The sequence below is a fragment of the Berghia stephanieae genome, chromosome 12, assembly GCF_034508935.2.
Source record: "Berghia stephanieae isolate SIO BIC M18660-M18661 chromosome 12, UCSD_Bste_1.3, whole genome shotgun sequence".
Lineage (NCBI taxonomy): Eukaryota > Metazoa > Mollusca > Gastropoda > Nudibranchia > Aeolidiidae > Berghia > Berghia stephanieae.
The window spans coordinates 33,009,382-33,026,563 of record NC_088371.1 but is presented as its reverse complement, the minus strand read 5'-3'; the positions used below and the strand labels follow the sequence as shown (position 1 = coordinate 33,026,563).

The following is a 17,182-nucleotide window of genomic DNA, read 5'->3' as shown; positions in this document are numbered from 1 at the left end:
TCTCGTGTTTTTTTTTTTTCCCCCAATTGTGACTCCTGCAGCTTTGGATTATTGAATGAACAATTTTCAGCACTTGTTGGTATACTTGATATTTGGTTTCGATCAAACTTTGTAAATTGTTAATTAATGGCTTTAAACTTTCTAATTGAAATTTCGGGAGACGAGGAGAGTGCGATAACTTTCTTGCAAAAGCATAAAGTGTTGCGTGCAGATGCCCCAAATTGTGCCACTTGTGGACGATTGATGACACTCGAAAAATCGGGAACGGGGGAGGAATTGGCTTATCGTTGCCCTGATCATAAAACCGTCAAAGCATCACTCAAAGCAAGTTCATATTTTGAGAATTCAATTTTGAGTTTTTCAGAGCTTGTTAGACTAATTTTCCTGTGGGCTTATCGAACCCCACCACTGACAACCGTCGCTCTTTTAGGATTGCCAGAGTGGACGATAGCTGAGTGGTTTCAGTCTCTGAGGGACATTTGCTCCAATTTTCTGAGAAACAACTCTTACCAAATCGGCGGTCCTGGTCTGACGGTTGAAATTGAAACGTATTCTGTCCCAAAATTAACAGTAGCACATTCCAGTGAGGACGCATCTTCTGATCGTTTGGTTTTTGGCGGAGTTTGTAAAGAAACTGGACAGGGATTACTCATACTCATCTCAAATAAAGAAACCGACACGCTCCTTGCTCTCATACAAGATAAAATTTATCCTGGGAGCATTATCCACACCAGTGGTCAAAATTTATACAAGGGAATTAAAAACATACAGGTAGAGCCAGCTTATCAGCACATTGCCGGTTCAAAAAAGGGAGCCAGGACAGATCGCATTGAAACTATATGGTTAAGCGCTAAAAGGAGGTACAAGACCTATAATGGTGCCCTCGGTGACAACAGCGAACTTGAGTCACATTTGGACGAATATAACTGGAGGGAATTACATGGAAAGGTGCACGAGAAAGCACTGGATAATATTCTGCTTCACCTGTCTCAATGGTATCCGACATAAGGTAGGTAAATTTTTGTTTAGCATTTTAGTTATTAGAAAATCTGGCAATATATCTGCGTCCTGGATGGGGCAATAGTTGACAGCAACTAATTATCTTTATTGATCAATATTTAGTACATTTTAAAATGACATAATATTTCAGTTGAATGTTCCCCATGTAAGAGCCACTTATATGTGAGCGTGTATTGGTTTGGGGGGGGGGGGGGGGGGGAGTGTGGGTGGAAGGATTGTTTATAGTAAGCTAGTCTTTAGTATAAAATATTCGCATTCATTCTTATCTCCTTTTTGACAGCGTTTTTGTTTGTTTCAGGCATGAATTTATTATTATATCATAATAATATCTTAGCTCACACACACACACACACACACACACACACACACTTATGCAACATGCATACACAATCTCATACTTACGCTTAGCTAGTCCACGTCTGTTGTAATGCTTTTAAAACTCAAACAGAATGACCCGGTGATAATGGAAAGGAGCTGACAGTTATTTTGTGCAGCTATGTGGTCTAGTAGCATAACATTCGCCTTCAAACTGGAAGGTCCAGGGTTAAAGTCCTTGCAAATAGTTGAATCCTTGGAAAATGATCTTTACTCACATTCTGTCACATTACTCCAAGTGTAAAATGAATACCTGGCTGTTAAAAGCGTTGTCTGTGTCCGAAAATAAATAGTAATTTGTAATATTGCCTAGCAGGCGTCATGTCTCGTCATACATGTTTAGTGTTGCTGTTGGCTAGGGACCCCTTGTAAAGTGCTTTTAGCACTTTTACTTTTAGTGGATATTGCCCTGTATAAATGCTCGTGTTTATATAGATTTTTTTTTAAGTCAAACTTGGTCAAATATGAAATATTGTTCTTTTAGATTTGTTTTTTTCAATTCAAATTTGAGGAGAAATGTTGTGATAGTGATAGTATTGTTCCAGTGGAATCGTGATAAAGCCAGCACGGCCAGACCAGAAAGATTGGTTGACTTTATCCATTATCACTGGAACACACTTAGATAAAGAACCGAAAATTGGGGACCCAGAAGAGGTGTTGACTTTAAGTAGAAATTGACTTGAAGAGTGTTGAATTGGTGCTGATTCCATTGTATTTTTGTAAGAAATGTATAAGAAACCAAATATCTCAATTCTGCGTCAGCCCGAATCAGTTATTTCATTCGTTATTGTTTTGTTTTTATGTATGTGTGTTGCGTTGTGTGTGTGGGGGGGGGGGGGGGGGGGTGAGGGGGAGTCAACCATTTGAAGAACTGTTATAAGTGCCTACACATTGGATAGAATGAAAAGAAATCGAAAAAAAAAATCAAAATACAATTAGAAGAGAGATTATATTCTCTGAAACTGAAAACTGAGAGGTGTTTTGCACGTGCTTTTAGCACCATTTCTGTACTTGGCATCCTTTTTTAAAATAGAGCAGTATAATTAGGTGCCCCAAACGTAAACAATAACAAGTTGCTAGTGATTTTTGTTAGGGGCCGGAAAGATTTACGCACAATAAAGGTCTCCCAATTTTGTAGTTTGAGTTGTAGGCAATACACTTTCAGTATTGAAAATATGTTTACATAAAATCTAACAGTTGCAGAAATAATAATATAAGACTAAATTATTCTGAAAATCAGGCACCGAATAATTCTCGTTTTGTTCACACCAGCGCAATAATTTGCTCTGGTCTAAAAATAGATAGACTGTAACTTTTGATAAATTTTACCTTTTTTTCCATAAAATATCCATATCTAGACATTATTTGATGTATGATCGAGTATTTATGAATATGTGTTTCTTTTGCCACCTAACAGCCAAATTTTAAAGGTTATTTTTTTCTATAATTTACATTGGAACTTGAGCTGTCAAGACAGGAACATGTGGTTTACCATGTGCTTCTAGACCTTTGTTTACGTTATGGGCACCTAATTATACTGCTCTATAGGAAACTAAAAGGAATGCTACGATTATCCTGATTTAGGGTTTGAATTTATTTGAGGTAAAAATTAATCCAAAAAATAGAAAATATATTTTCTGAAACAACAGAGGTCAAACCAGAGATAGAGGTACTTATCAAGAGACTGAATATTGAGTGAGGTTAATGAGTACTAGATACGTTATCGATTATATATAAAACTGTTGCAAACTACAATACGCACGGGCGCCTTTAAATAAGCACAGAGAAAATGGCAGGGATCTCGCAAATATTTTCTGAGTTTCAAGACTTTCTCAATGCAGATCATGAAATCAGAGAGGTAATTTTATGTCACGGAGTTCCATGTCTGATATACTTACTTTTCCAGCACAGGTTCTCAAACTCAAAGATCCTCTTCGCTGGACTCAGATGTCATCTTTGTTTCTTCCGGTTGCAGATTACCGTGAAGACAGAATGTAATGTGATGTTGTTAGCCTTGTGTAATCATAGAAGATTTCTTGGTTTTTCCAATAGCTATCCATTCTGTTCTTGAATGAGTTAAGTGAATAAGCACTGACAACTTTCTCTGGTAAACTGTTCCACACTTGAACCACTCTAACACAGAAACTATGCTTGCGTACATCTAGTCTGGCCCCTTGTAGTTGTGTGAGTGTGAAAAGTTTTTTAGACTTGCCCCTTGCCCTTGTTCCTGTCCTCAGGGAGTGCTCGGGCCAGAGTTTAAGTAGATTACCAGCTTTTTGGTCATATTTTCTGTTTAACATTTTGTACACTTCAATCATGTCACCTCTTATTCTTCTATAACTTAGTGTTGGTAGTTTCAGTTTTCTCAATCTCTCTTCGTATGTCATCCCTTTCATACTCATACTCGGGAGCTGCTTGGTATTGGTCGCTCTTCTTTGGACACCTTCTTTGAGCTCGATGTGTTTACTTTTGAATGGTGCCCAGACTGACCTAACGTATTCCAAGTGTGTTCGCACAACAAATACTTACATTTTATGTTTATGTTTAAATGTAGGTTTTTAAAATGCAAAAGACTCTCGAAGTGGCAATTCAGACTGAATTCTGAATCTGATTCAATCTGGATAGTCTCCCCCTCCCATGGCTATTCGGACCACAGATTACACAGGACCAGATATGACAACAGGGGGAATATGTCATCAAAACTGGCTAGTGAGAGGTCGAGCTCCGCCATTACTTTTTTATGCAACGAGGGACACTGTGCGATTTAATCTCTATTTTAATGACTTTGATTGAACTCAATTAACTTGATTTGTTGGCGGAAAATAGAAAAAAAGGTCAGATTTATGTGATAAACTAAATTAGAAATATTAAACTACACTTTACTTCTACATTTTAGGCTTGGCTCCATTGATCGGGTAGCAATAGAAATCAAACATACATCGACAAATAGACAAAAGAGAGAGGGACTTGTTTACTTGGATCTATCTCCCACACTGATTATTTATGACATATGTCCAATTAACTTTACCATCCCTGGAACGACAGCGATTCACACAATTCTTAAATCGATTCTACGCATATTAATGAGGAGACTCAAAGAGTCGGACTCGCCTCTTTGAACCGACTGTTCGAACTTGCTTGTTCATTGACACGTACCTGTTTTATGACACAATGGTGTTATTAGGAGGAATGAATTAAAAGTGAGGAGAACATGGGAATTCCTTTCAACATTTCAGACCTGTTGATTTCAAACAATGACAGTACCATGCTAACACGTAGTTAGGTCATTATTCAAATATTGTGTACAATTAGGCAGTTTAGTGAGCAGCAGCAGTGGCAGTCAAATTTTGACCCAACTCGCCCATAGGAAAGTTGTGACTGGAAATTGCCATTCGCGTTTTAGGGGGTTCAATTTAAAATGCATAACTTCGTTATAAAGAGGAATATCGCAGATATTTTGGTATCATTATTTTCGTCTTTCAATTTCCTTTTAAATGGTGCCAATTAAGGAAAAATCCATTAATAATTCCAGAAGTTATATGAAGTTAAAATTTGGCAATTTTCAAATGCATTTATTTTTTTATTTACCGCGTGTGTTTTTAAAATTTAAACGCTTGTTTTTAGAGCAACATCTAAACTTTATTCATGCCAAATTTCAGGGCTCTATATCGATGCGCAGACACCTTTTAACTCTGCGCCGAAATGCCATGTTTACATTATCTTCTCATCATGGCTGCCGGACGATATCGATATTCATATCGATATTTTAAATTTAGTTATGTATTATTTTAAATTTAGTCCATAATATTTTCAGTACTATTATTTACTATGTTTTTATTTTGAATACATACTTTCCAACTTTATTTATGGGCATTTTATAGTTTTTGTTTTAAAAGTTCGTATATTTCTTCTCTTTGTGAAATCCGATATTAATAATATCGATATTTAAAAAATACCAATTGCTTTAATTTAATTTTATTTTACTTTGCCATCAAGTCATCAAGTTTCTTTCCCATATGTTTAGGTATGTTTATCATTTGTATCCATATTCTAAAGGCCTTAGCCTTAATAATTATTATGGTAAGAAGTCCTATTAGTATTAGTTATATATTTTGACACCCCCATACATTGAGAGAGAAGGGGGGGGGGATAAAATTATATTAATTGTCAGTTCTTAATTGTCAGTTCAAATGATGTAATAGCAATAAACCCAAAGTGGTTCAGCAGAATTTTTTTAAGTATTAAAAGCCAGAACTTTCCTTCTAATTATAATAGGGAATCTGTTTCAATATATTTGAACTTTTTCAATCTACCATTTTATTTATGTAATGCAATTAAATTGCCATAGGTAAAAATAAACTCATTATGTCATTACACAACATGTTTATATCTTTTCATTTAAATACTCTCAAACCCTTTTTTATTCTCTATGTATTAATTCAAAGAGGGGAATTATTTGCAATTGTTTCAGTGAAATATTGGGGATAAATCCAAAAGTGATATGTATAGCAAATTGTTTCTTACGTCTAGCCGAGTTTTTGATTATGTAACATTTGCGTCATATTATGTAATAATGTGTTAATTTGAAATGTTTATCTTCCTCTTTATTAATGTAAATGCATTGTCCTCGATAAGACGAACATTTTGGTATACAATATATGATAAGAACTCCATATTGACTGTTTTAACCATTTTTTATTAACATCACGCGATTTCGGTCACAACTTTGCAATGGTAATTTTGGGGTAAAAATCGGTCTGAAATTTCAGACTTTGAACTGCCGTAACTACATTTCTAATCAAGATAGAAACAAAATTCAAACTGTTTTGTAATCTGTGTTGCCAGCTCTTTCATATGACATTGGTTTCAAGTGTGTGAGGTACATTTAGAATTTCTATTAAACTCCCTAGTACAATGAGTAGCACAATCTCTCTCTCTCTCTCTCTCTCTCTCTCTCTCTCTCTCTCTCTCTCTCTCTCTCTCTCTCTCTCTCTCTCTCTCTTTCTCTCTTTCTCTCTCCCTCTCTATCTCTCTCTCTCTCAAACAGTATTAAAAAAGTGTGGGTGACAATGATTGGGATCCCACAAAGATAGTGTCTTTTTATAACATATTTGAACAAATTAAACCCAATCGTCGTCTGTGTGAATAGATAACTGACAATAGGCATTGATGGATACTGTAATAGTATAAGAGCAAATAATTATGCTTTCTTGGTGACTTGTACAGCTCTTTCTTTGATCAAGTCCGGGAATTTGTGCAATCGCACTGGTTTTTCTGTTCTTGGGTCCAGTGTTGGGCGTGATAGCTTTGTGTGTTGCTACAGTTTATGGCACAACAATACATTTTATGTCTTAATTCGAGAACAAAATCTGAGTAACGAAACATAATGAGAATAGGATCACTGGCAAAATGTCTGGACATATCAGTTCTGAACAATGCAAACAATGTATGATTCGGGCACAGGCTCTCAGTTAATAAAGGAACCAATAAACAATGAAAAGTAAAAATAAATCTGAGTGGCTGTACCTTTTCTATCCGCCCCCACCCATCTTCTTTTCCAGCATTTTAATACTCTCCCCCCGCCCCCCCCCCCCCCCCTTGACAAATGCCCTCTCTCTACACACTCTTCAATCTACCAATTAAAATTGGCCATATGCTGATAAAATGACAAATCGTATTGTCCAGCAATCGGGAATCGCATTATAACAGTAGGTAAAATAAGCTCCTCCTACTTTGATTTTTGATGAATTCTGTGGAGATGATCAACACTTCTTTTTGATGTTACACAACTATCAACCGACATTCCACATATTAATGAGAAGACACAAAGAGTGAAACTCACCTCTTTGAACTTGCTGATCAGTCTCTCTAACTAATGATGACACAAACCTAGTATTTGTAGAAACTATGTGTGAAATGGGAAGAATGTGCGAAATTGCGGCATCCATCCCTTTGATCTAACAATGTAGACAAGTCTATGTCGCAGTGATGATACTTTCCCGCGGATCCGCGGAAATCCGCGGTTTTCTTTCCTTTCCTCGGTTTTCCTCCTCAGATCCTCGATCCGCGGATATTTCTTTCATTTCCTCCTTTTACTTTTTTTTTTATATAATAAATCTTTAAAAAATACCTCCTTTTTAAAAAAAAAATAAAATATATATATATATATATATAAAATTTCCTCCTTTTACTGGACTCCGGGCGTTTTAAAATTGTACTCAAAAGAAGTCATCCTGCCTACTTTCCTGTGGTGCAAGAATATTCTAGGTGAGTTTTCCGTTTTTCCGAGACTTTTCCTCCTTTTTGACTTTTTGTGAGTATCGTCACTGATGTCGTGTATTGTGAGAGGGCAAGAGAAGAATATCCCCCCCCCCCCTCCCCTTCTTTCTCACTCTCTCTCTCTCTCTCTCTCTCTCTCTCTCTCTCTCTCTTTCTCTCTCTCTCTCTCTCTCTCTCTCTTTCTCTCTCTCTCTCTCATTGTTGTAGTCGTGGTGGTGGTGGTGGTGGTGGTGGCGGCGGCGGCGGCAGCAGCAGCAGTAGTAGTAGTAGTGGTGGCGGCGGCAGTAGTAGTAGTAGAGGTAGTAGTAGTAGAAGTAGAAGTATAATAGATTGATAGTTGGATGGATTGATGACCAAGTTGATCGACCATGAAGTTCACACACTTTCATCACACCCTCACAGCATTTTGTTTATTTATTTTTATGTAATTTTTGCTCGCAATGTGTCTGTTCTGTCCCCGAAATGCCAATGTTTACTGTTTTCTCATATAATTTTACGCAGCCAGTTTTCTGGAAACCCCGTATATCGTCAGTCTCTCTCTATTCTCGATTCATCCGATAACTGCTTACATTTTAAATGAGATGGCGGCAATTAGCCAATAAAAAGTGGCTGTTGTCCAGTCTGCTCCTAGTCTGTGATTCGGACTCCTATGTCGTGCGCAAACACAAGTAGGACATAGTGCAAGCTGCTGGAAGAGAGTGGGACTGATAGAGGCAGAGGAAGAGTTCAGAAGACATTCTGTTTTGACCATATCAGATTGATATCCCTTTCAGACTGTGATTGTTGCCTGTCTAACATCAGTCTAGTATTTAAAATATAAAATCAGTAGATCAACGTGTAAAGTTGTTAGAAAAGCCTTCCTTTAGACCACAGTTTCTTTGATAGACTTCTGATCCTTTTGAAGGAAACTTTTGAATTCTTTTCTTTTTGATGTCTAACTTGACATCCAATTGGTAAAATTAAAAGATTGTGTCTTTCACGTCATATAAAGCAGGTTCAGATTAGCCTACCTGTTGATAGTCACTATACCATAATTTATTTTCATTTTCGTCAATTTTATGTAATTGTCAATGATTAAAATAAATTGATAATTTTAAACTTTACATATATATATATATATATATATATATATATATATATATATATATATATATATATATATATATATATATATATATATATATATATATATATATATATATATATATATATATATATATATATATATTACTAAACTGCCACCTGAGTGCTGCACATGCCCGTTTGAGTTTGAGTCCGAATAGTCACAGCCAAAGACTCATATTCCATAAGTTGATTGTTGAGGAATATATGAATGCGAGTCTGGCTGAGTAAATTTTTAAAAATATACTGCAAGAAGAGACTCATATTCCGTGATTCCAATTGTTTTTATTATTGACTCAATTTTTCAGCAAATCTGAAACCAGATCTTGATTCTGGATCATGTTATAAGATATTATTCAAAGTCTGTTTCATTTATCTATTCAGGAAATCAGGTCAACCGTCAGAGATATTGAGCAGACATCCAGAGAAATCCAGATTTGTCTCCAACCAATTCACCAAAATTCCTGCAAAACTGACAGTATGGATGTTTGATATATATCATTGTAATACACATCTGTATCTTTCTATCTAATTGAATTAGGGTCTGTAAAAAAAAAACAAAAAAAATGATATGTGTCAGTGACGTAATCAATCGGAAGGTGAAAATTTTGGATTTGCATTTCTTTGCAATTTCTGAAGAAAGAATATGCTCCCCAGAGCATTTTAATCTTTTCATGAAGTTATGGTCAGATGTTTGGGAAAGGTATTCAGCAACTTTTCTCAAATTTCATACTTTTTCAACTTGACTAGCTGTAATAAATATTTAAAAGTGAAATTAAGCTTTGATATTTCCCAAAGATGTACAAAAAGGGTTGATTTAATCATTTCTGACAAGAACTCATTTTTAAAATAAAAATTGACCTTCTAACTAAACTTGGCAATATCTCAGTTCAAACCATTTCACCATCCGACTGCTTATGTCATTCGCTGTAACATTTGGTGATGTAGTGCTAGAAGTATTTATGCTATACATTTAGATAATATACTCACAATATCTCCAGCCTAATATAACGTAACAATACACAAAACAATGTAACCTTCAACGTTTATAGTCTGATTGATAGAATTTAGTGAGAATTAATCATTAATAATATAGCTGGCTAAAATCAATAGCAAAGAATTGAGTGACATCAATTTTGTTCCATCTATAAGAAACAGACTGACGACATAGAATTAGTTTACAAAATGTTATCTGACCCCTGGCCTTGATCTTAATGGAACTATTCATGACTAAAAACATATTCATATATATATGTATTTTCTTCTTATCTGCTACTCAAGTTGTTGATATTGATACAATTTTTTTTTAAAGATTACAAATAGCATGTAACCACTGAGACTCAAACCTTAAATCTACAAGTTTGAAGGCGAGTGTCATACCAGTAGAACAGAGAGTGCCAAATTACTTGGTTGGACAAATTATGTGTTAAAAAAAAGTAAATCAAAATTTCTGTATGGATTCAAATCCAGTCTAATTGGGTGTGAGTTACCTGCTCGACCAATTGGGCTATCTGGACTCTCTCTCTCTCTCTCTCTCTCTCTCTCTCTCTCTCTCTCTCTCTCTCTCTCTCTCTCTCTCTCTCTCTCTCTCTCTCTCTCTCTCTCTCTCTCTCTCTCTCTCTCTCTCTCTCTATGCTTGGACTCACCGTATTCTTGATTTCTTTTATTTCAAAAAAACAAAACAAACAAACAAAAAGTAGAGCTTTTATATAGCACAAGATCCACTAAATGTGCTCAAAGCGCTTTACAAAGGGTCCTGACCAACAACAACACATAACATGTAGAATGGTACATAACTCCTTACAATTTTTTCCGACTAAAGACAACGCTTTTGATGGCCAGGTACTCATTTTACACCTGAGTATGGTGAGAGAATGTGAGTAAAGATTCTTTTCCAAGGACTCAACTATGCGCCAATCAAGGCTCAAACCCAGGGTCTTCTGATCCGAAAGCGAGTGTCATACCACAAGACCACATAGCCGCTTAAAGCTTATATTATTCTTTCAATTCTTTTCTGTCTCATTTTTTACCAGCATTACGTGAAACGACAAAGAGTCTGTTTTCCAAAGTGAAAGAGTTGTACGCAGACCTGGCTCAGAAAATTCCAGACAATCAATTTTACAGGTACTTTAATGTTTTAAGTATTTAACAACCGTGGATTCTACTGATTTTTATAACCAACCCAAGATTGCCAATTTTTCGTATACTTACGGAATTTGGGATGTTAATAAACCCTCAGTCACCTGCTAAACGAAAAAAGTAACTATATAGCGTCTTTTTGCTGGAGTTCAGCGCTCAGAAAGGTCCATCAATGTGTTTCTGTAAAAGGTCGGTAAATGTTTGCCTCCTGCATTGGCAATCCTGAACCGACCTTTTATCTTAGATTATTTAAGTTGTGAAAATGTCGTTCAGAGGTATGAGGCCCATGTAGCCAGATTTTATCCTGGTTTCTATTGCGTGAAACAGACAACGGTATTTGCTTGCTACCCTTTGGACAGGATGTAGTCTATCACAAAGTACTTTCCACCAGATCTAATAGTCCCAGCTACCCGATTACTGCTGGGTAGACGGGTGGAGGGGGGGGGGGTAAGCATACCTGCCAACCCTTCCGCTTTTGGCGGAATCATTCCTGTTTTCACTCTTCCATTTTGTACTCTTCCGCCATTGTCTCAAAAATTCCGATTTACAAAATGATGATAATGGTAAGAATCAAACAGAGCAAAGAGGGGGGGGGGATGAAAGAGGTGAAATTCCTATTTTTTGTCTCAAATTGCTATTTTCAGGCGTCCTGATTCCACTTCTGGAATGTGAAGGGTTGGCAGGTCTGGGTAAGAAAAAAATCTCGACTGTACCTGGGATCAATCTCATAGCCTTTGATTGTTAAGCGAGTGCTCTACCAATTGAGCTATCGGGACCCCTGTGTAGTGCATCAGCACAATTTTGCATTTTTTCCCCCATATTTGTGGACCAAATACATTTTTTTGCCTATAAAAAAAATACATTGTTTAGGCACATAGAATATAGGCTTTTCATTCTGGGAAGGTTGGCAGGTCTGCTTCCGTATTTGATGAGTAAATAATGAATTTTTCCCTTACTTTAAAATTCAAAACAAAATTTGTTTCTTGCTTTCAGATTCAGTGACCATTGGCGCTTTGTGACTCAGAAATTGGCATTCCAGGTTGGTTTGATCGTTTACCTGACAGAGGAAAGGCTGGTGTCCAGGGAGGAAGTAGCTGATTCACTAGGAGGTACGGATAGACTGATTCTCTCCATGATTATATCTTGATCCAGTGGTGCCAACCTTATGTAAAAATGCAAATTTTTATGCATTTTCATTCATTGTACACAATTTTCTGAGGATTGTACGCATGATTAAATTTCTATTATTTAATTATTTTTAGTACCCATACAATTTTTTTGGTGTCCTTAAACACTATATCTGTTTCTTGACCCAGAAGTTCATGAAGTGAGTTCAATATAGTATTATCTGGCTGGGCCATATCAGGTTTATACATGAATCTGGAAGTTGATGCTATTTATAGAGTCTGTAAAGTGTAGAGCTCATTCATTAATTTGAATATTGATTGTATTATTGCTAGTATGGTCTAATTGCCCCTAAGATTTGGTGCTAAGTATTGTCTTTGCATAATTGTATGCATTTTTTCAAAATGACTCATTGTGGCTCTCCATAGTACACGTTTACATGGGCTAGGGTTGGCAGCACAAAATACAAAATTGATGAAAATTTTAAAACACCTTAAGATACAGAGAGAGAAAAATGATTGAAGGAAGCATATCTAGGGTTTCAAAAGTGTATTTATTTATTCAAAACCACAGTGATTGACTGTTAGATAAATAAAATTCCCTTTATTCATCCCCGAGGGGAAATTTGTCTTTAGGGTTTTTTTAGACTGGAATAACTCAGACGTCAGCAGCAAAGCAGCACTGCAAAATGAGCTAGGGTGTGGTGACTTGCTCAAGGCCACACAGCGCAGCGGCAGGTGATCGAACTCGGTACCTTTCGGGTACGACGCAAAGACCGTACCACTGAGCCACACGGTGGTGGGTCTAAAAGACCCACGAGTGTCAGTTAATGTTAATGTTTTTTGTAATTTTGTAGGAAAAACAATGCAGCTCAAGACTTTTAATTATTCACATTTTCCCATCCCTCATCCTGCCCTTGTTCCTTTTCAGTCAAAGTCAGGCGTGAAGAAGGGTTTCACATGGATCTGGACGACTATCTTATGGGCATGCTTAGTCTGACCAATGAATTGGTAAGGCCTGGTTATATCAAATTAATCAGAAGGTCTGAGGTTCGTTCCCCAGTCGAGGTCAGCTGAATATTTTGCTTGGTGCCCTTGTGATAGAACACAAGTCTGTCACAAAGTACTTTCCACCAGATCTAACAGAGCAAGCGCAAGCTTCCCAAAATACTGCTGGGTGGACAGTAGTTTTTTGGGGTTTTTTTTTTTGTAGTCTCAGGATAGCATGAAACGGACAATAGAAATTGTTTACTATCCTTTAGATAGGATGCTAGTCCATCGCAAAGTGCTTTCTGCCAAATCTAGCAGACTCAGCTACCCATTCACTGCTGGATGGACAGGGGGGGAGTCGGAAAAAATCTTGACTTCACCCTGGATAAATCTCAGCCCATTTGCATGTGAAGCGAGTGCTCTACAGCCATTGGGGCCCCCTATTATCCTTTACCTTTCTCATACTATGTGTCGGTACATGACATAATCAGTTGGAAGGTGACAATTTTGGATTTATTTGCATTTTTTTTTCATTTTCTGAAAGAATATGCTCCCCAGAGCATTTTAATCTTTATTTGAAGTAAATCGGGTGAATTCTTATGAAGTTATGGTCAGATGTATGGGAAAGGTATCCAGCAACTTTTCTCAAATTTCATACTTTTTTCAACTTGACTTGCTGTAAAAAATATTTAGAAGTGAAATTAAGCTGTGATATTTACCGAATATGTACAAAAAGGGTTGGTTTAATCATTTATGACAAGAACTCATTCTTGATAAAAATTGACCTTCTAACTATACCTGGCAATATTTCAGTTCAAACCTTTTCACCAACTGACTGATTATGTCATTCACTGTAACATATCCCTTCTCCCAGTGCTGAAATGATCTCCAGGTGTCACAAGTATCTTAAAACCATTAAATGGAAACCAAGCCCCAAAGCAAAGCTCATAAAAAAGGATATTGATCTTTTATATTGCGCATTATAAACTACACATGCTCAAAGTGCTTTACAACGGATCCCTAGCCTACGGCAGCACTTCATATGTAGGATGAGAAACGGCATCCATTGGGTGATAATACATTTGTTTTCAGAGACAACGCTGTTAACGGCCAGGTACTCATTTTACATGAGAGTATGGTGAGAGAATGTGAGTAAAGAGCCTTTTCCAAGGACTCCACAAAGCAATACTCAAAGCAGGACTCAAACCCTGGACCTTCTGATCCAAAGGCGAGCGTCATACCATTAGACTATATAACTGCATAGTAATATAGTTGTTTTAAATTAAATAGTTATCTAGTCAGTCTCGATATCAGTTGTTTCTGTTTTACTGGTTGACAAATTTTTTTAAAAAGAAAAATGTTATAATATCTTATTTTGTGTGGCTAAGGGAGGTCAATCGTCAGATGGGTTACACTGATCATTGATAAATTCTGTTCCCAATGTTATGTCCTTGGGTAAGACATTTTACATATATTACCCCGCTTGACTCAGGTATGAATGAGTACCTGTCTATAGACAGTGGTGGATGTTGCAAGAGTATTCATACATAAAAAAAAGACACCAGACGTGTGACTGGTACTGTATGAATTGGAAATACGGTTCTTAATGCATACCTGCCGAATCTTACGAATTTTTCGTAATTTTACGAATTTTAGAAAAATTTCATGGCCAAATACGAAATTTATGGAAAATTACGAATTTTTAATTCTTAGTAATACTTAAATAATAATAATATTGTGGTTGTTCATACACAATTTCAGAAATTACGAATTTCCTTGTCAAATTACTAAAATTTGACCTAAAAATTACTAAATTTGAAGTTTTCAATTTGGCAGGTCTGTTAATGGCCTGCTGGGGAAATAAATATATGAAACATTGTGAAACGCATTGAGCATGGTAAATCCATGGAATTGTGCTAGATAACTTTTCATATTTATTTATTTGTGTTTTATTTTAAAATTCTTTTCCTTTCCAGTCTCGTTTGGCCATGAATGCTGTGACAGCCGGTGACTACTCGCGACCAATCAGAATCTCAAATTTTGTCTCGGAGCTCGACTCGGGCTTCCGTCTACTGAACTTGAAGAACGACGCGTTGCGCAAGAGATTTGACGGACTCAAATACGACGTGAAGAAATGTGAGGAAATTGTCTACGACCTGACGATACGAGGTCTGGCTGGGAAGACGGAGGCCGAAGGAGAGTTGGGCGGAAAGGAATAATTAATGTTAGTTATATCTCATCATTTATGTTTCAATGTCATTATTGACCCTATGACCTTCCACATTAACTTTTGACCTTAGACTTTGACTTTTGCATATTACAAACTTCCAACGCATTTGCTGATTGACATCGTGTAGTTTGTGGGTTAAGCCGTCCTTCTGATTGGTGGGTTAAGCCATCCTTCTGATTGGTGGGTTAAGCCGTCCATCTGACTGATGGGTTAATCCGTCCATCTGGATTTTGGGTTAAGCCGTGACTTCCAACGCATTTGCTGATTGACATCGTGTAGTTTGGTGGGTTAAGCCGTCCTTTAGATTGGTGGGTTTAGCCGTGTATCTGACTGGTGGGTGAAGCCATCCATTCAGGATGGTGGGTTAAGCTGTCCATCAGGATGGTGGGTTAAGCCATGCATCTATCTGGTGCGTTAAGCCATCCATCTGACTGGTGGGTTAAGCCATCTATCTGTCTGGTGGGTTAAGCCGTCCATCTGTCTGGTGGGTTAAGCCGTCCATCTGTCTGGTGGGTTAAGCCGTCCATCTGTCTGGTGGGTTAAGACGTCCATCTGTATGGTGGGTTAAGCCGTCCATCTGTTTGGTGAGTTAAGCCGCCCATCTGTTTGGTGGGTTAAGCTGTCCATCTGTTTGGTGGGTTAAGCCGTCCATCTGTTTGGTGGGTTAAGCCGTATATCTGTTTGGTGGGTTAAGCCGTCCATCTGTTTGATGGGTTAAGCCGTCGATCTTTTTGGTGGGTTAAGCCATCCATCTGTTTGGTAGGGTTAACCGTCCATGTGTTTGGTGGGTTAAGCCGTCCATCTGTTTGGTGGGTTAAGCCGTCCATCTGTTATGTGGGTTAAGCCGTCCATCTGTCTGGGGGGTTAAGACATCCATCTGATCATCCAAGGAAGTCTCAGGTTTGACAGCTGCTGTCAACATGAGGGTCTTTTTAATCCATCTGTATTTGAAGAACCAGCTTGGTTAATACTGAGATTTTTTTATGAAGAGAAAAATCCTTTTTCTTGAGAGTTCAGTATAAAATGGCAATTATCAATATGAAATGGTTGTTATCAATATAAAATGATCATTATCGATATAAACTGATTATTGTCAATATTAAATTATCATTATCAATAATAAATAATTGTTATCATAAATTTATTTATCAATATAAAATGGTCGTTCACATTTTAAAAGATTTTTTGTTTGTTTGGATGAATTATGGCAGCAATATTTTGTTTTGTTTGATTCCATTCCTTAGAGATTTGATGTAATCTTGTTGTACTGATCTACTCAATTTGTGACACACCCCGTCAAAACTGTATTATGTCTGGATGGTTTATGGTTTAGATCCTGAATTGGGATTGATGGAATTTGCATAATGTTAACTTCCGCTTAAAGTCAACTTCTGCTTAAAGACAACACTCTTAAAGTCAACTTCTGATTGACGTTAACCGCAGTACTCCGCTAATACAGGTAATTAAAAATTTGGCCAGAAAACTCGTCCTTCAAATATCTATCAATTAAAATTAAGCCTTGTCAAGGGGCATTTTAATTGATAGATATTTGAAGGACGAGTTTTTTGGCCAAATTTTTAATTACACGTTTTAGCTGACTTTAAGAGTGTTGACTTTGACTTTATGTGAATTCCATTTTACGGTGCTTCTAAAAATGTTGATTTGTTTTTGTATAAATTCATTATAAGTAATAGTTGTCGATATGTTTATTTTAATTTGTTTGTGGGGGGTTTTTTTGTTTTGTGTTGTTTTTGGGGTTTTTAAAAATTATTTCCCCGAGGGTAGCTGGGGAGGTAATTGTTTTGTTTTCTGTCCTTGAATCGTTTGAAATTTTGATAATGAAAATTTATCGGAAGTTGATTGATGTTTGCCAACTATAATAAAACATTCAAATCTGAACAAA

The 17,182-nt window shown here is 36.8% G+C and overlaps 1 protein-coding gene across 3 annotated transcripts; it reads left to right on the top strand.

The window, feature by feature from the left end:
- On the top strand, positions 1 to 17,182 carry LOC144957433 (translin-like). Of its 3 annotated transcripts, none has more exons than XM_078888695.1 (6): positions 1 to 1,009; positions 9,181 to 9,274; positions 10,830 to 10,920; positions 11,929 to 12,044; positions 12,991 to 13,070; positions 15,026 to 17,182. In XM_078888695.1, exons 1-6 carry the CDS (start codon positions 875 to 877, stop codon positions 15,266 to 15,268), a joined length of 759 nt encoding a protein of 252 aa, XP_078744821.1. In that variant the 5' UTR covers positions 1 to 874; the 3' UTR covers positions 15,269 to 17,182. The 3 variants fall into 3 exon arrangements, 2 of the variants coding, with proteins under 2 accessions (XP_078744821.1, XP_078744822.1); XM_078888696.1 differs by lacking the exon at positions 1 to 1,009 and adding an exon at positions 3,111 to 3,253; XR_013642163.1 differs by lacking the exons at positions 11,929 to 12,044; positions 12,991 to 13,070; positions 15,026 to 17,182 and having other exon boundaries at positions 28 to 1,009; positions 10,830 to 10,867.